At 38.2% G+C, this 26,848-nt stretch overlaps 1 protein-coding gene across 1 annotated transcript in view; it reads left to right on the top strand.

Moving 5' to 3' along the window:
- NOL10 (nucleolar protein 10) overlaps window positions 1–26,848 on the top strand; it is a 105,130-nt gene that overhangs the window by 34,867 nt on the left and 43,415 nt on the right. Inside the window, exon 13 of the mRNA XM_058551804.1 lies at window positions 3,503–3,555. Within this exon, the coding sequence (XP_058407787.1) occupies window positions 3,503–3,555 (53 nt within the window). The remainder of the gene's footprint in view (window positions 1–3,502; window positions 3,556–26,848) is intronic.

Genomic DNA, 26,848 nt, shown 5'->3' on the forward strand with positions numbered 1-26,848 from the left:
TTCTTTGTTTTTAAGTTTCCAATCCATTGCAGATTGATATTTTTGTAAAATATAATAAAAATGAATTACTAGAAAAAGGATCACACATTTGGATCTCATTGCAACGTTAAATTGCTATACAGGTTTCTAAATTCTTCTTTTCAGTTTCTACACATATCTCAGCCGGGTATCAGTTTGCCAACTGGCCCTGGGAGCACACTGTGAGTAGTGCTAGGATGGAGCATTGTCTCTGATTTCCAACTATGAGCTTCGGTGAGTCCTTCCGCCCCCGAAGCACATGCAGACCGGTATTGATAGGTGCATCCCTCTGGGGAGGACAGTGTTCTAGCAGGTTCTCTTTGGCTGCACTCTTACACCATAACCATACATTGTATACTGTACTCTACTATTTCATACCAGAGGTGTGTTCTTTTGATTCTAGGTGCCGATGATCTTTTCCTTCTTTTTTAAAATGCATATTTTTATTGTAGAAGCCGTAATAAACATAAGGAAAGGAAATTTAGAGGAAAAACCATCTGTAATTCCACAATCTCTTCACAAGTACCATTACTCTTTTCATTAGAGAAATTCTTGGTGGGCTGGCCCCGTGGCTTAGCGGTTGAGTGCGTACGCTCCGCTACTGGCGGCCCGGGTTTGGATCCCGGGCATGCCTGATACACCGCCTCTCCGGCCGTGCTGAGGCCGTGTCCCACATACAACAACTAGAAGGATGTGCAGCTATGACATACAACTATCTACTGGGGCTTTGGGGGGGGACGGGAAGGAGGAGGCTTGGCAATAGATGTTAGCTCAGGGCCGGTCTCCCTCAGCAAAAAGAGGAGGATTGGCATGGATGTTAGCTCAGGGCTGATCTTCCTCACACACACACACACACAAAAAATAGAAATTCTTGTTGTATTAATCACGTGTTCATGTGTTTTTATTTTTATTTATTTATTTTTTTGTGAGGCAGATCAGCCCTGAGCTAACATCCATGCCAATCCTCCTCTTTTTGCTGAGGAAGACCGGCCCTGAGCTAACATCTATTGCCAAGCCTCCTCCTTTGTTTCCCTTTTTCTCCCCAAAGCCCCAGTAGATCGTTGTATGTCATAGGTGCACATCCTCTAGTTGCTGTATGTGGGACGCTGCCTCAGCATGGCTGGACAAGCAGTGCGTCGGTGCGTGCCCGGAATCTGAACCCGGCCACCAGTAGCGGAGTGCGGGTCCTTAACCGCTAAGCCACGGGGCCAGCCCCAGATCATGTGTTTTTAAATTGTTGTCCTCACATGATACATATAATTGTCTTTTGGTTTCCAAGTTGACATTATATTAAAAACATTTTTCATGTTGCTGTATGGTGTTTATATTGGCACTTTTTAGTGGTTTGTTAGTTGATCATGCAAGAAGTCTTTTCATTTCACCTTAGTTGTTATTGGAGTTTTAGAGTCTCGTGTTACGTGGGCTTTGTAGTCAGGAGAATATCAGCTAATCTACTTAGTAGCTGTTCAGTGACCTTGAGCAAATTATCTCATTTCTGATGCTGCATTCTCATCTGTGGGTGTGAAGTGCCTGGCATGGTGCTTCCCACTCTCCTCTCTTGCCTGTGATCATCTTCATTTCTACTGAACTAACAACTTTCTTTAACTAGTTTGAGTTTTCTGCTTCTTACTTGTTAAAAACTTCTAATACTCCTGGGCTTTGTGAGGTTGTTTGTTTTTCTCATCCATAGTTGGTTTCAGTCCTGACCCTCCCCACTTTAGTTTGGTGGTAGGTGAGCTTGTATCACTGTATATGGCCAAGTGAACTCCTGCTCCATTGTAGAAAGCAGTCTGCTGCGTCCAGTCTGAATTCTTTTGTCTGATTGGATTAGAGCCTCTTCTATGGTTTGTTTGGTAGGTGTGGTTTTGTTTCCTTGTGGAATGTTCACGGTTCAGGGTTGAGCCAGTGAAACCAGGCTTAGGGGATGTCTTCAGCAAGAACCTTCTTTACAAGCTGTGAAAAACGTCTCTGATTTTTGTTTTGCTTTAATTTAGACATACATTCTTGCTTTTCTCAACTTGACTGTGTGCTTTTGGATGTTGCCATGGTGTGTGTGTGTATTTTGGTGAGGGTTGGTTAAGGGTTAGCTCCCACTTTTGAGTTGTGCAGGATGTGGTTCTGCTGAGAGAACATTGAGTTCCTGCTTTCTGATTGTACTTGACCTCATGTATCTCAGCATTTCACTTCTGTAGGAGCGTTAAATACTGTTCTTGTATTAACAAAAGAATAGGAAAAAATGCTTTTTAAAACACAGAATCAAATCACTGTCCTTAACATTTGGTGTATTTAATTACGATTATGTGGTCTGATGATCCAGGTGTCTTCCTTCTGTGGATTCCTCTTCTGTATTTTACAAATAGCTTTTAAAATGAATTTGGTTGATCTGTAAAAGTATTTAAAAACAAGAGCTCTTGAGTTTGAATTTTAGCTCTGAAATTCTCTAGCTCCCGACAGGACACTCAGTCCCTTTGAGCTTTGTTTTTTTGATCTGTAAAATAAGGACGGTGATATTTCTTATTTCAGAGCATTATTGCATATTCACTAAGATAATATGTGTGAAAGTGCTTAGTGAATTATAAAGGACTCCCCAAATGGTTGCTGATTTCAGTTTTATTTAAAGTGCATCATTCTGGAACAGGGGCTCTGAGGACTGGAGCTGCTTCAAGAGACTTTGGGGGAGGAGTAGGTTGCAAATGTGGTGAACAGAGACATCTAAATACTTTGGTCCTGTAGCAAAGAATCATGGATTCCTAGGTTGCTGTTGCTACTGGGGTTATAGGGAAACCTTTACTTAAATGCTGGCAAGTTGTCCCTTACTTCAATTTTGCTTTCTTAAAATGCTGATCCTGAGAAGACTAAATTATTAAGCACTCTGTTGGTTAAGTCTGTTCCCTGGTGAGTAGGTCCTTTTGGTGTAGTAAGGGCTGTGAGGGTCTCTCAGTCCTTTCTGCTGTAGCTGCATAGCTGCACATAGCATTGCCCTTAAGTCATTTTGCTTTCAGTTCAGGTGTGAAGTTTAATGCAGAAATTAGGAACTGCTTTGCTGTGACATTTTGTGGAGAGATACTTTACCGTGGTTCTTTGATTCCTGGTTAACAGAGGAAGCCTTTCTTCTTAACTTCCTCATACTGCACCAAAACTACATTTTATCTACGTCTGAAGCTTAAAACTTTCCCCCTTAAAAATGATGGCAAACTTTGTGTAGACCTGAGCCCTTTACAGTGGGAGCACTCATTTACTTAGCTAGTACAGCCTGAGCATTTTGCAGATGGGCAAGTTGGTCTTTCTGATACTTAAGGTGCCTGTCTAAGAGGGTCAGGGACTGAAGCCCATGATCTGACTCCTAGGGTACCTTGCCCCCAGGCCCGGCTCTTCTGCTCTACACTGTGTTCTGAGCCTCAAGCATTGCAACATGTAAAACAAGTAGAAAAGGATACTTTTCTTTTCCCCATGTGTTTACCTTTTTCATTGTGTTTATTTTCAGGAATGCTTCTCACTGCCAATGAAACCCCCAAGATGGGTATCTATTACATTCCGGTACGTAATACAAATAGGAGTTAACAATAAAAACAGGACAAGCAAAGATACTTTGTTTTTAAACTGATGTATTGAGGGACTTTGTGTCTGCATGTGGCTCTGTAAATTGAACACAGTGGGTCCACTTGTAGGTTCAGTTTGCTTCCTGGAGCCAGTAAAATAATGCTTACCCATTCTTTTATGGGAAACTATTTAATATCACATTAAAATAGACGTTAGAAATTAGTCTTTATTCTTCAGATTTACATTGGTTTTTTGTTTCCAAGTATTTCAGAATCTTAAACTTTCAGCTATTAGTGATCAAGAGGTCTCATTCTAAAATGAAAGTCTAGTACTCTTCCAGTCATGTCATTGTAGTTTGTTTCTTTTAAAAATCAGTTACATATAAAAGAAACTATCCAAGACAGACATGGTCAGTGATGACATGCAGTTTACAATCTTGTCCTTTTTTTTCTTCCTTAAAGAATTCTTCTCTTACATACGCCAGATGCTTCCCTACCTTTACGTTTTAGAGTATAGTGGGAAAGAAACAGGAAAATACAATCTCCTAAAGAGAAAAACCCCATAGTACAAAGTTGGCATTAGATTACCTTCTAGTCCACAAATATCTCCCTTTCCTGAGATTTGGGGAGGAGGGAGTGGGAGTGTTGAAGGTCAGAACTCTAGGGAGGGTGGACTCTCTGTAATCACTTTCAGCCCCCAGTTATGAAAATTTTTCTTATTTATGATGGTTCTTTTAAAATAGCTCAACAATGTGTGTATTTCCAAAAAAAATATTCTGGTTGATGTTGACTTTCTGTGGTTTCAGGAAACTGATATGTTGTTGAAAGCACTTTGAGATGTTTCTTTTGGTTGATAGTGAAATGAAGACCATTCGAACAGCAAGCTTTTCCTTTTTTCTAAGTTGTCATTTGTTGCTCTTTCCCTGGACTCTCACAAATACTGCTTCTGTATTCCTATCAGTTTATCCATCTTTCCTTGTCTTCATTTGTTCAATAAATATATTTATTGATTGCATCAGCTGGGTGTCAGCACAGTGCCATAGGCTGGCAGTATAACAGTGTATAGGGTACTGCACCTTTGCTCCAGGAGTTCATTGTTAGGAAATAAAACAAGTAGGCAGACTCCATTCATGTGATGACTGCTGTAAGAGAAGTATGGAAGAGTACTTTACAGCACTTAGGAGGGGAGACATTTATCCCATGCTGGGGATGGGAACTGGTGGGAAGTGTGGCAGATACGCAGAGAAACCTTCTAGAGGAATTGACTTCTAAGGGAGACCTGAAGGATGGTTATATATACTGGATGCAGAGGGTGGGTGGAGTGGGGTGCAGAATGGGAGAAGGATCTTGGAAGTAGAGGGAACAGTGTATGCAGAGATCAGAGAGAAGTTAATCCACGTGGCTGAGCATTAGAGCGAGAGGGATGGGGGTAAGATCTGAGGTTGAAGAGCCGCTCAGGAGCCAGATGGCAAAGGTCTTGTAAGCCAGGTGTGAGAATGGAGGACAGGAAGTCTTGGAAAAGTTTTAAGTGCGGGAGTGATGTGATCAGATTTGCATTTTGGAAGGATTATTTTGGCTGCTGCAAGAAGGTGGATTAGATAGGATCTAATCCAGAAGCAATAAGAACAGGCTGTAACAACCTACAGGAGAGATGACGGTGTCTGTGTTACCTCTGTGAGGCCTCCCTTTTTAGTGGTTGGAGTGTTTTGAGTTCTGAGATAATTGGAGAGAAGTCTGATTTGGCAGGTGGTAATTTCAGAGGTTTGTTATCCTTGAACTGCCAAATGGCATGTCTCAGAGATGCTCACTGATGAAGACTTGTATAGATCACAAGAAGTGCCTTCCCTCAGTCCAGCATGACACAGTCTTCTCCCAGTCTCAGGCCCTTTTGGGAGCATTGTTAGGGGAGGCAGAATAAATCAGCTTGCCGTCTAAACTTTACTTCTTGTCCTGGGAGAGGTCTTTCATTTTCCACTTAGGAGTGCTTATTATGTTTCGATCTTTAGCAGCTGCCTAAAGATGTTGATGTCTTGGATCGTAGAGCCTTTACCCCTGTAAAAAGTATGTAGAATCAACCAATGTGAAGGGGAAAAGCACTCTGTGATCGAGCATCGAGGGCTGTATCCGGAGGCCGGCTTGTAGACAAGGAAGGTGGGCTGGAGAGCCCTTGGTGTGGAGGTGAGGAGGGGCGGGTCTGAATACTTTTGGAGTGAGGCCATCTTACCACTTGTGCTTAGAAGGTGGCAGTGGGGATAGAATTGAAAGGGTCATTAAGGTTGGAAGATAGACTTGCTAATGGATTGGATGTGGGTAGTAAGGAAGAGGAAAGAACCAAAGATGACAGCCCAGTTTTTGCTTGGGTAAATGTGTGGACGAGGAGCTCATTCCCTGAGTTCAGGAAGCGGTAAGGGAGTATTTTTTTTTTTTCGGTGAGGAAGATTGGCCCTGAGCTAACGTCCGTTGCTGGTCTTCCTCTTTTTGCTGAGGAATATTGGCCCTGAGCTAACATCTGTGGCCAGGTTCCTCCATTTTGTATGTGGGATGCCGCCGCAGCATGGCTAGCGCTGTGTAGGTCCGTGCCTGGGATTTGAACCTGCAAACCCTGGGCCGCTGAAGCGGAGTGCACAGACTTAACCACTATGCCACCGGGCCAGCCCCTGAGGTAGGGGAGTATTAAAAATAGTTTTCCTGTGGCCGGCACGGTGGCATAGTGGTTAAGTTCGGTGCTCTCTGCTTTGGTGGCCTGGGGTTCGTGAATTTGGATCCTAGGCGTGGACCTACACCACTCATCAAGCCGTGCTGTGGCGGCAACTCACATACAAAATAGAGGAAGATTGGCACAGGTGTTAGCTCAGGGCCGATCTTCCTCAAGCAAAAAGAGGAGTATTGGTGAGAGGTGTTAGCTGAGGGCCGATCTTCCTCACCAAAAATATAAATAATTTTCCCTTTCGTATCATGTCCTGCGTTTTATGAAATGGTCTTTAAAAGGAACAAACACACAGCTTTTTTGATTATGCAAACAATGTATGCATATTGCTATTTATTCCAAGTGTTTTACAAAGTGTGAGAAAAACCCCTTCCCCCCCTTAATAATGTTATAAGCACTGTTAGTATTTGGATGTATTGTCTTTCAGTTATAATGTTATGTGTGTGAAATTGTATTTTATATACAAATTTGTATCCTGATTTCTTCAGTTAACTTTAGAAATATTAATTCCAAGGCATTAAAATTACCTAAAACATTTTTAGTTATCTCCATTATATTTTATTGCCTGGCTGGTGACATTTTTAGAATCTTAGAACTATAAGAGACCCATTAGTCACTTCTTATTCTCTGAGTCTATTTCTCAGGGTAGACTTTTTTGTTCTGAGTATAGGAACTTTAATTAGCACAAGTGAGAGGGGCAGGATGATAGCCAGGTGGTAAGAAACAGCTTTCTTGAGAAATGTTAGCTTATCTTATAAGACCTTTTTAGTTTCACCTTTGTGACTCGGATTTAACAGAAAGCTGTGGAAAAAATCTGCAGAGACAGCTCCCAGGTGACTGCAGGTGGGGACAGTGAGAGCATAAGTTATTCTTGCTCAGCCAGGCATTGTGCTGAAACTTGTACTTAAGTGTTCCTTCCCGGCCTCCATTCTACCCTGCTGCCCTGTGCCAAGTGATGTTTTATAGTGCCACTTGTCTTTCCTTGGAGCCTGCTCTTTGTAATACTCCTTCAAAGCAAGAACAGAGTCCAGGGGTCTGAAAGCCTGCCATTTTTCATAAGATTTTATCAAACTTACCGAGCTGGTATTTGGCATGAAGGTTTATTTGAGGCCTATAGAACCAGAGAACTGTGTGTTAAATATATGATTCATGCCAAATTTAGGAGGTTTGGACTGTGATTTGTATTAACATCTTATAAATCAGGTATGAAAACTCTTTTATCCCCCTTTGAGCCTCTGCTGAAAATGAAGACAGCTTAATGTTCTTTTAGTGTGTTAATTTTGCCTATCAGATTCCATCTTGAATACTTGAAATCTTTATAAAGTAAATGCAATTCCTAATTTACACACTCTGCCGCTCACATATCCCCATGGCTAACTAGTCTCTTATGACCCAGTGGATTTTCTCCAGCCCTTTCCCCACTTTCTCAGGACTCTCCTTTTTTCCCCTCTCAGACGCTGGGATCTATTATTTTGTTTGTTTGTTTGCTTTTTAAATTCTAGGGCCTGATTCAACTGCAGCTCCCGAGACTAATGCCAGGAATAGTTTTTCAAATTTGGTTTTCCCCTGAAATGTAATTTAATCTCAGGTTAGTTCTTTATAATTAACACCTTTGGCAACTATGTAGACTCCAAGGGGAACCCGAGTTCCCTGTGGCACCCAACCCAAAACCCAGCCAGTGTGGTTAATGTTTCTGTTGGAAATGTTCCTGAGTTCCAAGGCCCTAGTGTATCAGCAAGCTCCTGAAACCACTCGTTACTGGACAGTTGATTGCTTGCGTGCTTGATAATATATATGGGTGTGTAAACTTAAAATGTAAGAGGAAAATACATTATTATTTGCTTAGGAAGCTATTCAATTTAGAAGAATAAAAGTCAGTTAATTAAGGGTGAATGGTTTGTTTTTGTTTTTAAACATGTAAATTTAACCCACTAAAAAAGTTATATGCAATGTTACTGAACCCAACTTTCAATATTGGCAGTTAGGTATTTTAGTTTTAAAACATTTTCTTAGGAAAAAAAAGACCTATACTGTTTTTATTGAAATGTTTTTATTATTTACAATAAATCAATAAAGCGTATTAAATATTTTAACATTTACTATTTAATATACAATTATATTTTAAGTTTGGGAAGTACTTTTGGAGCCAAAGTACCTGCAAATAGAGCAGAGTTAACAACGTAAAGGATTATTTTCTATTAAGAAATAACACTTGAACTTATCCAACATAATGCATAAACCCCACAAAACTCTGTCTTTGCAAACAGAGATGATTAGTGTTAAGAAGCATAAACCTTAAGAATACTTGCTTCACTTAATTATAAAACACACACACACATCCTCACAAAGACATATAAAGCCGAAAGAAATGCAAAAATTTTTTAGTAGCCAAACTTGTGAAATGTAATAAAAAGTTCAGTCTAATGAATATCTTTAAGTCCCTTCACTTCGTGAGTTATCATTCACAAACCCAAAAAGGTCTGTGGTAGAGCCACGGTCTTCTGACCCCGGCACTGGATTTGTTTGCTCATGTCTTCTTAGGGGTTTAGTCACTGGTTTAGGGAGAACATCTGCTGTGGCACCCATGGAGACAATAGGATGGTAAGAGCTGCATAGTTTTGGGGGTGGTCAAAACTATGTTTTTGAAATAACTTAAGTTATAACATTTGAAAGTCGGTTTTAGAGAAATGGCGTGAAAAATGTTATAGTAAATATGTGGATATTTATGTTTGGGCAGATTTTATTTTTGTTGTGCAATAAAGAATTAAAAATGGATATCAAAGTCTTTTCATCAGTATTTTTTTTCTCTATGGGATTTTGTGACCAAAAAAGAAATGTAAGGGGGCTGGCCCAGTGGCGTAGCGTTTAAGTTTGCACTCTCCACTTCGGCGGCCCCAGGATTCACCGGTTCGGATCCTACGCGCGGACCTACACACCCCTCATCAAGCCATGCTGAGGTGACATCCCACATAGAACAAACTAGAAGGATGTGCAACTATGACATACAACTATCTACTGGGGCTTTGGGGAGAAAAAAGGAAAAAAGGAGGAAGATTGGCAACAGATGTTAGCTCAGGGCCAATCATCTTCTTCAGAAAAGAAATATAGGTATAAACAGTTTTGACTGTCTGTGGTGAATTGAATTTGTTAGTCTAGTTCTAAACTCAACCGCCATGTCAGATTGTCTATTATGGAAGTATTTCTGGATACTTTTTGATCATGCCTTATGTGGCCTCCCTTAGAGATGGCATCATTTTTTAAGTCCGGTATTTCAAGTATACCACTCTGGTATATTTTGGCATAATTTTCTAGAAGGCTTAAGAACATAGCCATATAGTGCTTTCTAACAATTATTCCTTGCCTTCACCTCTTAAGAAGATAACATTTTTATCAGCTATCCAAATCGGAAATGTGTTATTTTAGTTGAACATCGGATTTGACAGTATCTTAAAAATAAGTGTCTAAAATTCTTAGGTGGATGACTTCTTTGCCCTTTTGCCTATTAATATTTTTGTCTTTTTCTGTATTATAAAAATAAATGTAGGAGACAAGTACTTTTATTTATTTAGCAAGGATATATTAAGCACTGTACTGGGAACCTGAATATGTTGGTGAATGAAACAGCCTTAATACCCTGCCATTGTGAGTTTACAATCGAGGGGGAGGGGTGATGATGAACACGTGACTAAGTGCTGTGAAGGAAAGGAGTAGGATGCCGTGACAGAGCGATACACTTAGGGTCGTCAAGGGATCAGTCATCGATTATCAGTCTCTTTTATATAGATATGTTATGTCTCCTATTTGTGTGGATATTGTCTTTCCATTTTAATTTTAAAGTTTAGGGTTGGAGACTTGGTCTTCTTTTGGTCTTATGATTGCAGCGCACATCTGGGGGCAAAATGGTGAATGACAAGTTTGTCCCACAATCTCTAGAAACAAAGTGAACAGCAGAGAGGATTTTGGCCAACAGTAGGTACTGCTTTTCTTGGAGAGTCACTTGTATGAACAGTCAAGTCCCCCTTCTCCTTTAACGTACATCTCATATACAGATCACTTAACTTTATCTCTAAGTAGCATTTGACACAGCTGACCAGCCTCCATGAAAGACTGCCTGGCTTCTAGAACGCCACATTCTCCTGGTTTTCCTCCTGTCGTCCACTTGGCCCTTCTCAGTCTTCTTTGGTTTCTCCTTCCCCTGCTGGTATGTCCCAGGGCTTGGGCCTCAGCTCTCTCCCCTTGACCTGTAACTGTTAGTGAGCCGTGGGGTTTAGTCCTTGTCTCTTCTGTTTATATTCTCTCCTGAGGGAGCTCTTCTGTCCCTAGGCTTTATAGGACACCTGTGTGCTGATGACCTCCACATTTCTGTCTCCAGCCTTTCCTCCCCTCTGAGCTACAGAGTTATATATCCACCAGTCTACTTGGCTTCTCCACTTAGATGTCTAATAGACGTATAATATTTAATGTGTTCACAGCAGAATTCTTGATTCCAGCTCCCCATCCCACACCTACCAGGTGTTTCCATTTCAGTAGAGGCACTATCGTCCACCCAGTTATCTAGGCCCAGAGCACAGGAACCACCCATGTTTCCTCTCCCCCTTCCACTTCATCCCTCCTCATCCAGTCCATCAGTAAGTCACATCAACTGTATTTCCAATATTGGTTCAAATCCAGCCATTTCTCAGTATTCCTGCTCCTATCACTCATCTGGATTATCATAACTGCCTCTTAACTGATCTTCTTTTACTTTTGTGTCTCTTGCAGTCTATTTTCCATACAGAAGCCAGATTGTTTTAAAATATGAAAATAAAAACAAACATAAATCAGATTATGTCACTCCCCTGCTTAAAATCTTCCAAAGGCTTATCATTTTGCTTAGCATAACATCCTAACTCCTATCATAACTTAAAATGTCCTACCAGCAGAAATAGACTAAAACACCAGAGTCTCCATTTTCTCTTACCCATCAGAGGATAGACCTCTATAAACCATTAGTCTTTGTACAGAGATCACGAAATAGAGCATAAAACCAAATTAACCAAATCAAAAAACAAAATTAGTAGAGAGAAAAATTAATATTAGAAAAACAGAGTTAGCAAAGTTCTGCTGCCCCTTTGGATTCACCTCTGAGAGCCAAAGAAAAAAACTGCTTGGGCCTGAGCAGCCTGGGTGAGGCGTACCTCCCTGGGGATGAAATGGACCTGGCTCTGTCAGGTGAATCCATTGGGCATCTTGGTGAGACCTCCAAAACTGTTCAAGATAATTTTCAGAAAAAAGTGAAATCGTGACTTGCACAGAGATATCAAACACATTTAAAAAATTTTATTTAGCCTATTAATTAAATGAGGGAATCAGGCACATGTTATAACCAGATCAAAGGAGAAGTCTCAAATAGCACAGATTTACATGGAATAAAGTTATGTTGAATTGGAAATTTGCAGATGGACACAGATTGGCTTTTCCAAAGGTATGGAAGGTTATCTATCCAGGACAGAATTTATTTGCGTGTCTATGGACAATTATTTACAGAGTTGTAAAATAGATCCTTTAGAATCAGAATCAGATAATCTCGAAGGGTGCATTCTAGACCAGGGGTTTGGCAACCAAACACCAGCTGCCTGGTTTTGTAAATAAAGTTTTATTGGAACACGGTGCATCCATTCACTTAATGTATTGTTTATGGTAGCTTTCTGACTAAAATGGCAGAGTTGAGTAGTTGTGACAGAGAAAGACTGTGTGGTCCTCAAGCCCTCACATATTTACCTGGCCTTTTAAGAACGAGTTTGCAGGCCCCTATTCTAGACTATGCATAGTTTTCCAGTGAAGCAAAATATTTTCCCTACATTCATTTATTTACTTATTTATGTGTGTCTTTCCCCATTATAATATAAAACATGGACACAGAGACACTGTTTGTCTTTTTTGCTGTTATATCCCCAGCACCTAAAGCAGTGCCTAGTACACTGTAGGCATTGAGTTAATATGTCTTGAAAAATTAATAAAACAAATACATGTGAGAGTAATCTGATTACTGTAATGTGGAGAATCTTAAATAATAGTTGTATATTTTGACAATGGCTAGTTTGCAGTGCTTTTTAGCTGTTCTTATACCAAATTGGAATTTTGTATTTGCATTTTTCTGCTACAGCTATTGAAATAAAGTGAAGAACATGACTCATAAGTGCCAGAATAATTTTTATACAGTAAGGTAAGGATCAGTTCCTCAGTACATTCTAATCAGCCAGATAAGAGAATCTTGGTGTGATGCAATCATTGTGTTTGGGAGTGCTGACAGATTTCTAAAAGTAATACCTTGTCCAAAAGATTTAATAGTGCTTCTGTTAAGAGGATAAATTCTTTCCTAGAAAAATACAAAAGGAGAATATGAAAGTAAGGGCATTTAGCTTTTTTGTACTTTTTTTTGAAATTTGTGCAGAAGTTGCCTTTGCACCTAGGGTAGGATGGACTTAGTGTTTTAAAGACTGGAGAACAGTGCCTTTGTTGTCTTCCTGTGCGCACCTGTGCTTTTACGCTGGAGTTGCTAGAGTGCTGTGCATGCTGCTCCCTACGATTTGGGTTTGGATCTGGACCATGATGGGTCTAGTTGATCCATTTTGATTCAAAGCCAGTATTGAAGGTCTTTTATGTTTACTAATTTGATATTCAGAGAGTCCTCAAATGTGAGATCTCTTTGGCCCACTAGTTTCTGTTGAAATGGCCCTGAATGTATTAGTGTCCATATAGAATCCTAAAAGTGATAGATGACATTTTCATCTAAAATGCTTGTTTAAGCAGAGAGCTGTTGGGCATAGTGACAGAAGAATTTTGTTAGAAATTCTTATTTTATAGTGCCAGTAGCAACATATTCTCTTGGTTTAGGGAGGTAGTGCCAGATGCAAAAAAAACTATCCTTAGGGGAATTTGCCAGCATACAAAGGATGTACAAGACAGAACATAAACTGGACAAGTAGTTGCTGAAATGTTTCCACATGAAAGGATTTTTCAATGTGCTGTAAAGAACAGGGGAGGCTTTTGAAGCACAGAATATTAGAGCAGAAAGGGAACTTTGAGGTCTTCTAGTCCAACCCCTTAATTTGTAGCTGAGGAATCAAGTTTTTTGTTCAGGGTCAAATGACAAGTTGGTAGCAGAGCTGGATCTAGAAGGCATTTCTTTATTCCACATTGCATACTGGAAAGAACTTGGATTTTGGAATTAGTCTGACCTGCGTTTAAATACTATATGTGATCAGTTACCTTCTCTCCTATACATTTATGATGATGCTAGTTAATGTATCATTCTTGGGAGAATTGAGAAAGCGGTCAATTATTTTTTGTTATGTGGTTGAGATGAGGAACGCCATTAGAAAAAGGTGCTTGAATCTGTTGTTTTCATCAAAAGATGTTTATCCCCAATACCTCTCATAGCATTGCAACACTGAGTATGATTCTGGTAATTTAAGATATGGGATTTTTTGGTAAGACAAGGCCACTAGAAGCAAGTCACCCACTGTCTCTGGTCCTGTTCCAACACCTATGGAAAATGGACTCTTTTAGACTTACTGAAAGACATCCTAAAGGGATGTTCAAATTTAATTTTGATTATACTCCGTTTAGTCTTACCTGCTTGACTTTAGAACCTGATCTCTATATAAGAGGTTGAACCAATAAAACTAACTTCAGAGATAGTAAATGCAATGGATAGAGTAGGAGAAGGGAGAAGCTTTTTAAAATATAGTTAGCAAGTTCAGAGAGGGATGTGCAACTATGACATACAACTATCTACTGGGGCTTTGGGGGGAAAAAAGGGAGGAGGATTGGCAACAGATGTTAGCTCAGAGGCGGTCTTCCTCAGCAAAAAGAGGAGGATTAGCATGGATGTTAGCTCAGGGCTGATCTCCCTCACAAAAAAAAAAAATATGTGTGTGTGTGTATGTGTATGTATATATATATATATATATATATATAGTTAGCAAGTTCAGAATGGGCGAGATAGGGCTTAGCAGCAGCATCTGTGAAAAAGAGATCTGGGAGTGTTATTCAGCTGTAAGTCAAAGGAATAAATGTTAAGCAGAATGTTGGCAGTGATTCCACATGTGAATGGGGCTGGGGAAGGACAAAGTGGTACAGGAAGGAGCGTCTTGGGGCGCCTAATGGGAATGTTCATTGAGAAATAATTTATAGGCTGAGGGTCAGAGAAAGCTCAGAAAAGAGTTCAGGAATTGTGTTATCAGGCACTTTCTAGAGAAGGCATGTTTTTAGGATGTAGGAAAAGAATAAGATCATGAAACAAAGGCACCTTATGTGAGGTAAAGAAAATGAGGGGGTGTTGGACTGAAGAAGAAAGTTTTCATGATTGAGAATATGGGAAGAGCTATTAGAATATAGGAGGGAGTGAAAGGCTGCCCTTTCAGAGCTTCTAGAGGGAAGGGTAAGGACAAATTTGAATGAAAAACATGATTCATTTTAAATTGAGTTCAGCTTTGAGTTCAAAGATGCCTATTTTTTAGCTGCCTTGATTCCTAATAATGCAAATGGGATTTATGCTTAATTTTGCTCTCCAAGAAAAGCATTTTAAAGATAAAGCAAAGCCTATAAGAAAGATCTGGAAGGCTAAGACAGCTTATGAAAGGTAAAAAACTTAATTCTATAGAGAAAAAAATGTGAGGCATTTAGAGGCAGAACCTAGCAGCTAGTAGAAGAGTTAGCATTCCAAACTCCGGGCATTTTCATTACCTTTTCCTGATTAAGAGAAAGGGAAAGGCATGCAAAGCAGATGCATTTATTTTTAGTGAGTTTCCTTTCTAATCCAAGCTCACAGCAAATCTGTCGTAATTGAATTTTATCTTATGCATGAGGTTGCTTTATAAGGTGTAGTATTCTTTTTGTAATTTTTCAGTTATGTATTTATAACTATGAAATGGGAAGTAAGGCACAAAAGTCAGGTGGCTAATAAAGTATTCTGTTCTAATACAAACAAGTTGTTTGCATCATCTTTACAAAAGGGAAATATGGGCTTCCTATTTTAATCTAAACACTTTCAGGCAGTAACATAGTATCTGTGGCATTTTTCTCAACAAAGGAAATCCTCTCCATTTTTCCCATCACAATTTATTGGGTTGCAAGAATAGCAGACATACAGAAAGCATTAATGTGTGATGCTCAGGAAGTAATTTTCTGGGCATCCTGTCACATTTTCAGAAGTTAATTTTAGTTCTGACTAGGTAAAAACGCATGTAATTTCCATATGATGTACACATGACATTTATTATGTTAGTGTATCAGGTGATACTTGTTTTTGTTTAAACAGTTACACATCTGGCATGCCCATTTTCTTGAAAGTAAATGACAACTTCCTATTCAGATGCTACTCAGTTTGAATTGAATATTAACCAAAGAACCTCTCTCCCCGTGCCGGCTGTTACCTCCAACTTGGTGCTTATTAAGTTGATCTCTTTACCATTCTTGTTTTGGACAAGGTGAAGTTGGAAGTAAATCTAGTATTCCAGTGTCCTCTTGGTGTGGTTGTGTAGGTGGTAGTGATAGATGATAGTGTTCACAACCAGGGACTGGTTTTACTTTCTGAGTATGCCTGACTATTTGAATCATGTGGCAGTTTCTTTGATTAATGTGCCCATTACCAACTCTGGTTTTTTGTTGTGTTTTGTTTTTTCGTTAAAAATACAGGTGATACAAATAGGCCAAAAATTTGGACTACATTCTTTTAAAAGGCCCAGATTTTACAGAAAATAATAATAAAGTTCTGTGACTTGCGCTGTCATTACTTTGATTCAGTGTTCTCAAATCCCAAGAAGGTTTGTCTTGTGATGCCCATGGACTTGATTATAGGCGCCATAAGGGCGGGGCTTCTGTGTGTTTTACTTTTTACTCTGTCCCTGGTGCCTAGAACAGTGTCTGATACTCATAGGCTCCCACTGAATACATGCCAATTAGAAAGAATGCCAATTAGAAAGAATGCATATTATTGACACTTTGTTTTAAAAATTTTGTTGTGGAAAAATTTCAAATACACATAAAAATAGAAATATAATGAACCCCTATCTACGTGTGTCTTTGCTTCAGTATTTTCAGCTTTTCTGGGGAGTAGAGGTGGAATTGGTTTGTATTACCAGCACTTTAAATTGCTCTAGAAGATAGTCATTGAAAATTATTAAATGGAGATGAATACTTCATCTTCACATTGGCAGATACCTCTAATTAGGTTATATATTTACCTTCTTGAAGAACAGAACATTATTCTTGGTTGGAAACAAATCATGCGTAAATGATAATAGTGAGGCGTATTGAAAGAAAAGTTAGATCTGCCTATCTATGTTTCTTGCATACGTGCATATGGATGTATCGTTCATTCATTTACTCATTCATTTAATTGACTTTATTTTTTAGAGCAGTTTTAGGTTCACAGCAAAATTGTATGGAAAGTACACAGAGTTCCCACATACCCCATACAAACACTTATGCATAATATACATACTCTCTTCCACCAACATCCTGCACCAGAATGCTACATTTGTTACAATGGATGAACTCACATTGACACAGCATTATCAGCCAAAGTCATCAGGGTTCACTCTTGGTGTTGTGCAGTCTATAGATTTTGACAAATGTGTAGTGACATGTGTCCACCATTATGTGTCATACAGAGTAGTTCACTGCCCTAAAAATCCTCTTGTGCTTCTCCTCTTTATCCCTCTGTTTCTCTCCCCCAAAGCCCCTGGCAGCCACTGATCTTTTTACTGTCTACATAGTTTTGCTTTTTCCAGAATGTCATAAAATTAGAATCATTTAGTATGTAGCCTTTTCAAATTGGCTTCTTTCACTTAGTAATATGCCTTTAAGATTTCTCCATGTCTTTTTATGGCTGGTTAGCTCATTTCTTTTTATTGATGAATACTTTTCCATTGTATGGATGTACCATGGTTTGTTTATTCATTCACCTATTGAAGACATCTTGTTGCTTCAAGTTTTGGCAGTTATGAATAAAGCTGCTCTAAACGTTTATGTGCATGTTTTTGTGTGGACGTAAGTTTTCAACTCCTTTGGGTAAATAGCAAGAAGCGTGATTGCTGGATCCTCTAGTAATAGTACGTTTAGTTTTGTAAAAAACCACCAAACTGTATTCCACAGTGGCTGTACCATTTTGTTCCCACCAGCAATGAATGAAAATTCCTGTTTCTCTGCATCCTCGCCAGTATTTGGTGTTGCCAGTGTTTTGAATTTTAGCCATTCTAATAGGTGTATACTGGTATCTCATTGTTTTAATTTGCAGTATCATATATTTTTATATTGGTCACTGAAGAAAATACCACCCTCTGTTTTTTGTCTTTGTGAGTTTGACTAGATAGTCTATGTTGACTAGTTTTTTGTTTGAGTATTTTGCGGGGCTGGTTCATTCATTAAACAAATACGTAGTAGGCACCTTTCATGTGCCTGCACTAAGGCCTGGGATATCAAAGACATTTTAAGACCTGAGCCTTGCTGCCTCGGAGCCTATAGTTTTATAAAGAAACAGACAATACAGTTGATAAGGGACTTGTTTATACAAGATCTTAAAGGAGCACATAGAAAAGTCACTTTCCCATAGGTGCGAGAGTTAGAGGAAGTACTGATGTCTGAATTGAATTTTGAAGGATAGGTAGGAATTAAGCAATAAGAGGTAGAAAGAAGGGTGGTGGGATCACGAGATGATTTTACACACAGAGAATTGAAACAAGACACTGGAGCCTCCTTGTCTTCCATCTGTTTGGGAGGAGCTTAGGTTTTCGAGGGGTGGGGAAGGGCAAGAGGTAAGTGAAACTGGAGAGGTTTCAGGGCCTAAGTCTAAAGCCTTGACTTTAAGTAGAATGGCATGCGTCTGAAGGATTATTCAGGGAAGTGAGATCAGTTATGTGTGTCAGATTATTCTGCCTGTAGGGAGGGGGTTCCTTTGGCAACAGGGCAAGGACAGACTGTAATTGATTAGGAAAAGTCGTGAGGCCTCCATCTAAGGCTGTGGCAGTGGGTGGTGGAGGAAGAGACATATAAGAGACATTGAGGAGGTGCGTCCTTAGAGCTTGGTGATCATTGAGAGTGGAGACTAAGAGGGAGTGAGGGGAACTGAATGAATAGTGGTACCATTCACAAAGGTGTAAGAGCTACAGAAGGTGGAGTAGATGCTAAATTCATTTTTGGAAATGTTGAGTTGTCTTGAAATTCTCTCTCCCATGTGTATGAGTTAGAACTCTGGAGCTTCAGATAATATTGTGCTGAACTGCTTCCTGGGAGAGAGTTTTGATCTTTTGTTTTTTTGGCTCATCTCTATGGGAAGGATCAAAGGTTGTGAGTTAGTTCTTGAATTTTCCAGAGAGGAAAAAAAATCATCTTTTTTAAAGGTCTCTTCTCAGTCAAACATCACAAATATCAATCCAGGTGTTCACTAAGGACCTCACTCCCGAATTGTGGACTGGGCCTCTGCTCCTTGGTAAAGATTATCTGAAACCATTGATGTTTCAGTTGGATGTTGTAGAAGGCTTGTTAACCCTCAGTATCTATCTGTATCTGTGCCTCGGTCCTTTTGAAGATGTTATTTGTTTTGCTTTAGAAAAGAATGCTCTGCTTTTTAAAAAAAATCACACATTGTAGAAATACATAACCTAGAAAGGAAAAGTCCTTCATAACCACTCCTTCCACTACCACTATTAACAAGTGCACATTCTTCAGAGAGTCAAGTCAGTCCTCCCCCATTCCTTCCCCCTGAAACCGTACACACACACTAGCATGCATATTTTAGCAGAATCATTATACATATTATTCTGAAAGGTTTTTTTGTCACTTAATATATCATGTGATCAACATATATAAATTAAATCCATTCTTTTTAATAGTAGCACAGTATTTCATGATATAGATATGGCATAATTTATTTACCTAATTTCCTATTAATGGATATTTACTACCCATTTCTTTCAATTCTCTAAATGAGCACTGTTCAATAGAACTTTCTGTGATGACAGAAACATGGAAGCCACTAGCCGTGTGTGGCTGTTGAGCACTTGAAATGTGCTTAATGTGCCTAAGGAACTGAATTTAAAATTTTATTCCATTTTAGTTAATTTAAATTTAAATAGCCACATGTGGCTAGTGACTACTATGTTGAATGGCACAGATCTAAACTATTTCAGAGTCAAGTTAGGTCATCAAGCTGCTTGCTTGGACCGTGTTACTCTGGCATTTATAAATTACAGTTTAATGGTGTTTCTTTGATATTTAACAGTCATATAAAGTTTCTTTTGTAAACTTTTTTTTAAAGAAGTATTATTTATTGTTAGAATCCCTTAAAGTAAGATTTATGATACGCTTCTTGAATTTAGTTCCAACAAAGTTTCTCTTTCAGACACATCAGTATACTTCCCTTTATCAGGTAAGTGACATCTTTCTACCTTGCCGTGCATCTCTTTTTGCCGTGGTTGCCAGGGAGTCCAAAGTTACATTTTTGGTCCAGCTGTAGAGCAGGTGGTCTTTTACCTCTCATCACTCCCTCACCAAACTACCTAGCTTTCCTTTCATTCTGAGTTTAAAATTTTCATCATGTATGGTTTTTCTTGTAGAGCTCTTCTCTTTTTGAAAATGATTAGGTTTTGCATGAAGTTTTTGCAATCTATCCTAAGACTTCAGTAAAAAAAGATTAATACTATATGCACACTATTTGCCTCCCACAGCCCCACACACACTTGTCTCTCTTAATAGGGCCTTTAATATTGCCACATGTGTAAGAATCCTGTTTATCATCTCAGTGGGAAATATAGATATTTAAACTCTGAAATAGACATTCTACCTGGAGTTGTAGAAAATTACTTTAGTACTTTGTGGCTGGCCACATTTTATTCGACTGTGAGTCCAGATTGGGTTCTTGTACCCTCTTCTTTTCCTCTGCCAGTATAGTGCTCTCCTTTGGCTTTCTTTGGGGATTTTGCTTGAACTTAAAATGTATTCTTTAGGATTTCCTAGTTTCATGTGTGGCACCCTCTGGATAAACAGTAACTGCTGAATGGTGGCAAATATTTGTTGACCCTGCTGGAATAGCACTAAGTCATATAACCTTGGGAAAAAGTGTACATATAATTTAAAAACATTTTACTCTTCCTTTGTTTCTGCCAAGTTTCCATCGCTAGATATTTTTAAATATTAGGATACTCTTAGTTTTTACATAGACTTCAGAATTAAGAATCAGAAAGCATAAGAATATGCTGAAAAATTATTAATAAGTTCCTTTGCCTGCAAGGAAGTAGGATAGAACCAGGAAACTACTGATGTGGTAACCAGGATAACACACTAAAACCATCTGTGTAACTTTGGCAGGAATAAAATGACAAAACAAGATCTTGGAGAGCGCTCATTACCAGGTGTTTGATCAAAAAGAAAAATACGTTCTCATATGATGAAATTGGCCTGGTGCCTTGAGCACCCATGGGGTATGTGTGCGTACGCATGCGTGCAGACAGCTGTCAAGGTTGAGCATTTTCGGCGCAGTTAGGAAATTGGGAGAGGAAAAGGCTGGAAGTGGAGGACTTGAAGATTGCTTGGGGTCATTGTAACTGTAAACTCTGGAGGTGAACTCGAGGAAACGGCGTAGGATTTCAAGTGTAATGTGATGAAGAACATCAAGTGGTGATCTGTAGCAGAGGTTCAAGGCCAGGCTCCTCAGGAAAGAATGTATGGAAGGCCTTAAAGGATACATGTTTTTGTTATTTAACTCACAGTGGACTTTGAACGAGATTGGGACTGTATTAAGATATCCTTTCTTCTTTTCTCGAGAATTGAAGGAAGGTGGAAGCTGAGGATGTTTCATGCTGTTTAATGCATTGCTTGTACTTTTCATGAAAGAGCAGAAACGTAAAGCTTTTTATTTTACCTCAGATTAGAATTACATAGATTATATATAATGCAGTTTTGAATACTTAAAAGAGAACTTGAAGAGACTTCTTTTATGAAGGAATTTCGTGGTTTTGAAGAAATTTTTGCCCTCTTAAATTGTTCATTTGAGAATAATTCTGTTTCCCCTCTTCCTAAATTTAGCAAAACTATTTGGCTTCCACTAAGCTTGTATCTTCTGAATGTTGCTAAGCTCAGAGTCAATAAATCTCCAGTGGATATATGTGTTTAGTTTTCAGTAAATTGTTACTTTGGTTTCCCACAAGCTTTCTTGACTTTCCAGCACCTCAAATAAATTTGAAAGTTTAAAAAAGGAAAGGAGTGGTATGATTTTGTGTATCTTTTCATTTAGTGAAATAACGAAACGGGATAGTATATCTGTAGGCGTGATCTTCTTAGATAAGTCTGCTAAAAGGTAATGTCATGATATTAGCTCCTTTTGAAAAGAACTGAGCTGTGCCCCTATCCCCAGTCCTACCCATCTTTCCAAAATATTTGTGGGGGTGGAGTGGGGCGGGGGGTGAGGAGAGTGTGATAAGTATTGGAACTTTCTGGTCTCTCCTTTTATGTAGCCCAGGGTAGCTTCATCAGGAATTTATGGCCTCATGGGCTTCTGGGATGGCTTCAGACAAACCCTTATTGGACCCCCTTTCCGGAAAAATCACTTTATACCCAAAATTCAAAGCACAATGAAAAAACACAAAAGTGTAAATATACATGAAAATAAAGTACTATAAAGCACATGACTTCACAAACATTAATCATGCAAAGCCAAATGCTTAATGTGGAAACAGTTCTAAGTGTTCTTTTGGCACATACCACCTGTGCATTCTTGCCAGCAATGTTTAACTGAATCTAATTCTGAGGAACAGTCAGCAGATGAAGATTGTGGGGATCTCTACACATCAACTGGCCTACCTCTTAGAAAATGTTGACATCCTGAAAGGCAGTAAAGATGGGGGAGAGGGGCTCTTCTAGATTAAAAGAAATTAAAGAGACATAATAACCTAATGCAATGTGTGATCCTTAATTAGATTTTTTAAAATAATAGCTTTGTAAGATATAATTCACACGCCATGAAGTTAACCCTTGTAAAGTATGTAATTCAGTAGTTTTTACTATATTCGGAGTTCTGCGATGATCACCACTATCTAATTTCATTACGTTTCGTCACACCAAAAGGAAGCACTGTATCAGTCACTCCCTCCCCCTGCAACTGCCAATCTACTTACTTTCTATTTCTATGGATTTGCCTATTCTAGACATTTCACATAAATGGAGTCATGCAGTGTGTGGCCTTTTGTGTTTGGCTTCTTTACTTAGCACAATGTTTTCAGGATTTATCCATGTTGTAGCTTGTATCAGTACTTCATTCCTTTTGATTGCTGAGTAACATTCCATTGTATGGATTACCACATCTTGTTAATCCATTCATCACTTGATGTGCATTTGGCTTGTTTCTACTTTTGGCTATTATAAATAATGTTGCTGTAAGCATTCATACAAGTTTTTGTGTGGACATGTGTTTTCAGGTCTCTTGGGTAGATACTTAGTAGAATTGCTGGATCATATGGTAACTCTATGCTTAACTTTTTGAGAAACTGCCAAACTGTTTCCAAAATGGCTGCACCATTTTACATTCCCGATAGCAATATTTGAGAATGCCAGTTTCTCCACATTCTCATCAACTTGTTGCCTTCCATTGTTTTGATTATAGACAGCCTAGTGGGTGTGGCCTGATATCTCATTGTGTTTATTTTTTTTCATTGGTCTCCTTCAGTTGAGGGAATTTAATAATAACAAGATCCACATCTATGCAACTTTTATGTATCTGGCTATATATATATTTTTAAATTTTTTATTGATGTCATAATAGTTTATAACATTGTGAGATTCCAGTTGTACATTATTATTTGTCAGTCACCGTATAAATGTTCCCCTTCACTCCTTGTGCCCACGCCCCAACTCAGTTCCCACTGGTAACCACCAAACTGTTCTGTCTGTCCTTGTATTAGTTTATATTCCTCATTGTGGTTTTGATTTGCATTTCCCTGATGACTAATGATGTTGAGCAACTTTTCATATGCTTATTGGCCATTTTTATATCTTCTTTGGAAAAATGTCTATTCAAACGTTTGCCCATTTTTAAATTGTTATTTGTCTTTTTATTATTGAGGTATAAGAGTTCTTTATATATTCTGGATGATACTAGACCTTTATCAGATGGGTGATTTGCAAATATCTTCTCCCATTCTGTGGATTGTCTTTTCACTTTCCTTATAGTGTCCTTTGGTGCACAAAAGTTTTTAAGTTTGATGAAGTCCAACTTCCTTTTTTTTTTTTTTTGGTTATTTGTGCTTTTGATGTCATATCTAAGAAACCATTGCCTTAACTAGGTTTAGGAAGATTGGAATTTTGTAATCCAGATACAAGGAGATTTACAACTATGTTTTCTTCAAAGAGTTTTATAGTTTTTGCTCTTACATTTAGGTTGTTGATCCATTTTGTTTTGTTTTTGTATATAGTGTGAGGTAGGAGTACAGCTTTGTTCTTTTACATGTGAGTATGTAATTGTCCCAGCACTATTTGTTGTATAGATTATTCTTTCCCCATTGAATTTTTTGGATACTCTTGTTGAAAATCAATTGACAATAGATATAAAGGCTTATTTTTGACTCTCAATTTTGTTCTATTCATTAACAGTTCTGTCCTTATGCCAGTATTACACTATCTCGATTACTGTAGCTTGATTACTGTAGGCAAAAAGGCATTTAGAATTTTGGTAGGGATTGCGTTAAATCTGTAGATTGATTTAGAAGTATTGCAGTCTTAACAAGATTAAGTTTTCCAGTTCATGAACATGGAATGTCTTTTTATTTATTTAAATCTTTAATTTCTTTCAAGAAGATTTTATAGTTTTCAGTGTACAGTTTAGTTTCAGTCTTACGTTTTGAGGTTGAATATATTCCAAAGTATTTTATTCTGTTTAATGTTATTGTAAATGGAATTGCTTTCTTAATTCATTTTTGCCTAGTGTATTGCTGGTATATAGAAATACAGTTGAGGGCCGGCCCCGTGGCTTAGCGGTTAAGTGCGTGCGCTCCGCTGCTGGCGGCCCGGGTTCGGATCCCGGGCGCGCACCGACGCACTGCTTCTCTGGCCATGCTGAGGCCGCGTCCCACATACAGCAACTAGAAGGATGTGCAACTGTGACATACAACTATCTACTGGGGCTTTGGGGGAAAAATAAATAAATAAATAAAATTATAAAAAAAAAAAAGAAATACAGTTGAGTTTTACATATTGATTGTATCCTGCAGCCTTGCTAAACTTGTTTGTTAGCTCTAATGGTTTTTTCATGGGTTCTTTAGTGATTTCTATATATGATCATGTCATCTGCAAATAGAGATAGTTTTACTTCTTTTTTTCCAATCTCTGGATGCTTTTTATTTCATATTCTTGGCTAATTGCCCTAGCTAGATCTTCCAGTACAATACTGAATAGAAGTGGAGGCAGCGGACATCTTTGTCTTGTTCCTAATCTTAGGGAAAAGTACTCAGTCTTTCTAGGTATGATGTTAGCTGTGGGGTTTTGATAGATGCTTTTTAGAAGTAAGTTCCTTTCTCTTTCTAGCTTGTTGAGTGTTATCACGAGTTGGGGTTGGATTTTGTCAAATGCGTTTTCTGTGTCTCTTGAGATTGTGTAGTTTTGTCTTTTATTGTATTAATATAGGGTATCATCTTGATTGATTTTCATATGTTGAACCAACCTTTCATTCCTGGGACAAATCCCACTTGGTAATGGTGTATAATCCTTTTTGTATGCTACTGGGTTTGGTTTGCTATGATGTACATAAAGGATATTTGTGAATTTCCCAAATTTCCTTCTGTTATTGGTTTCTAATTGCATCCCATTGTGGTTAGAGAACAAACTTTGATCTCAGTCCTTTTACATTTTTTGAGACTTGTTTTGTAGCCTAACACTTGGTCTCTCCTGGAGAATGTTCCACGTGCACTTGAGAAGAATGTATATTCTACTCCTACTGACTGGAGGGTTTTTTAGATGTCTTTAGATCTAGTTAAGTTACAGTGTTGTTCAAGTCTTCTGTGTCTTTCCTATCTTCTGTCTAGTTATTCTATTCATTATTGAAAGTGAGATATTGAAGTCTCTAAATATTGTTGAGTGGTCTCTCACTTCAGTTCAGTTTTTGTTTCATGTATTTTGGGACTCTTTTCTTAGGTACATATATGTTTGTAATTGTTATATTTTCTTGATGAATTGACCCTTTTATTGTTATGAACTGTTTTTTTTTTTCCTCTAGTAACAATTTTTATCTTAAGTCTGTTTTGTCTAACCTTAATATAGACACTCTTGCTGTCTTTTGGTTAATGTGTGCATGGTATATGTTTTACCATCCATATAATTTTACTTTCAACCTATTTGTCTTCAAATCTAAAGTATGTCTCTTGTAAACGTTATATAGTTGGATCATGCTTTTTTTAAAATCCATTCTGTCAATTTTTGCCTTTTAAAGGAGAGTTGGATCCATTTACATTTAATGTCATTACTGATAAGATAGGATTTATGTCTGCTTTTTTTGCTATTTGTTTTCTAAATGTCTTATGTCATTTTTGTTCCTCAATTCATGCATTACTAGCTTTTGTTACACAGACATTTTGTAATATACTATTTTAATTCCTTTTTTGTTTATTTTGCTGTATATTTTTGAGTTATTTTCTTAGTGGTTTCTCTGAGGATTGCCATTACCACTTTAATTTATAGGAATCTAGTTCAGATTAATACCTATTTAATTTCAATAATATGCAAAAATTTTGCTCCTATGTAGCCCCATTTTTCTCCTCTTTTATGCTGTTATTGCTTCAAATTATATCTTTAAACATTGTGTGCCTGTAACTTAGATTTATGACTATTGCGTTATAGAGTTGTCTTTTACATGATGAGAAATCGCCAGCTTAACTTAGTGAGAATCCCTTCCATGTGATCAGTTGCTTTTCTCTCAATGCTTTGAAGATTCTCTCTTTGTCTTTGTCTTTTCACAATTTGACTATAATGTGTCTAGGTATGGATCTCTTTGAATTTATCCTGCTTGGCATTGAGCTTCTTGGATGTGCACGTTAATGTTTTTTACCAAATGTGAGAAGTTTTTAGTCATTATATCTTCAGATATTCTTTCTGCCCCTTTGTTTCTCTTCTCCTGCTGGGACTCCCATTATGTGTGTGTTTGTCTCTTTGATGACATCCAACAGGTCTCTGAGGCTCTGTTCAGTTTTCTTTTTTTCTGTTTCTCAGACTGGATAATCTCAATTGACCCATCTTCAAGTTTGCTAATTCTTTCTTCTGCCTATTTATATCTGTGGTTGAGCCCCTCTAGTGAATTTTTTATTTCAATTATTTTGTTTTTCAACTCAAGAACTTTTATTTAGTTCTTTTTTATAATTTCTATCTCTTTATTGATATCCTGTATTTCATGAGACGTTTGTTCTTATACTTTCCTTTAATTCTTATAGACATGGTTTCTTTTTAGTTCTTTGTGCATGTCTGTATGAGCTGGTTTCAAGTCTTTGTCTGGTAAGTCCAATGTTTGAGCTTCCTCAGAAGAAAGATTCTATTGACTGCTTTTGTCCCTCTGAGTATCGGC

Source organism: Diceros bicornis, chromosome 12 (genome assembly GCF_020826845.1).
Source record: "Diceros bicornis minor isolate mBicDic1 chromosome 12, mDicBic1.mat.cur, whole genome shotgun sequence".
Classification (NCBI taxonomy): Eukaryota; Metazoa; Chordata; class Mammalia; order Perissodactyla; family Rhinocerotidae; genus Diceros; species Diceros bicornis.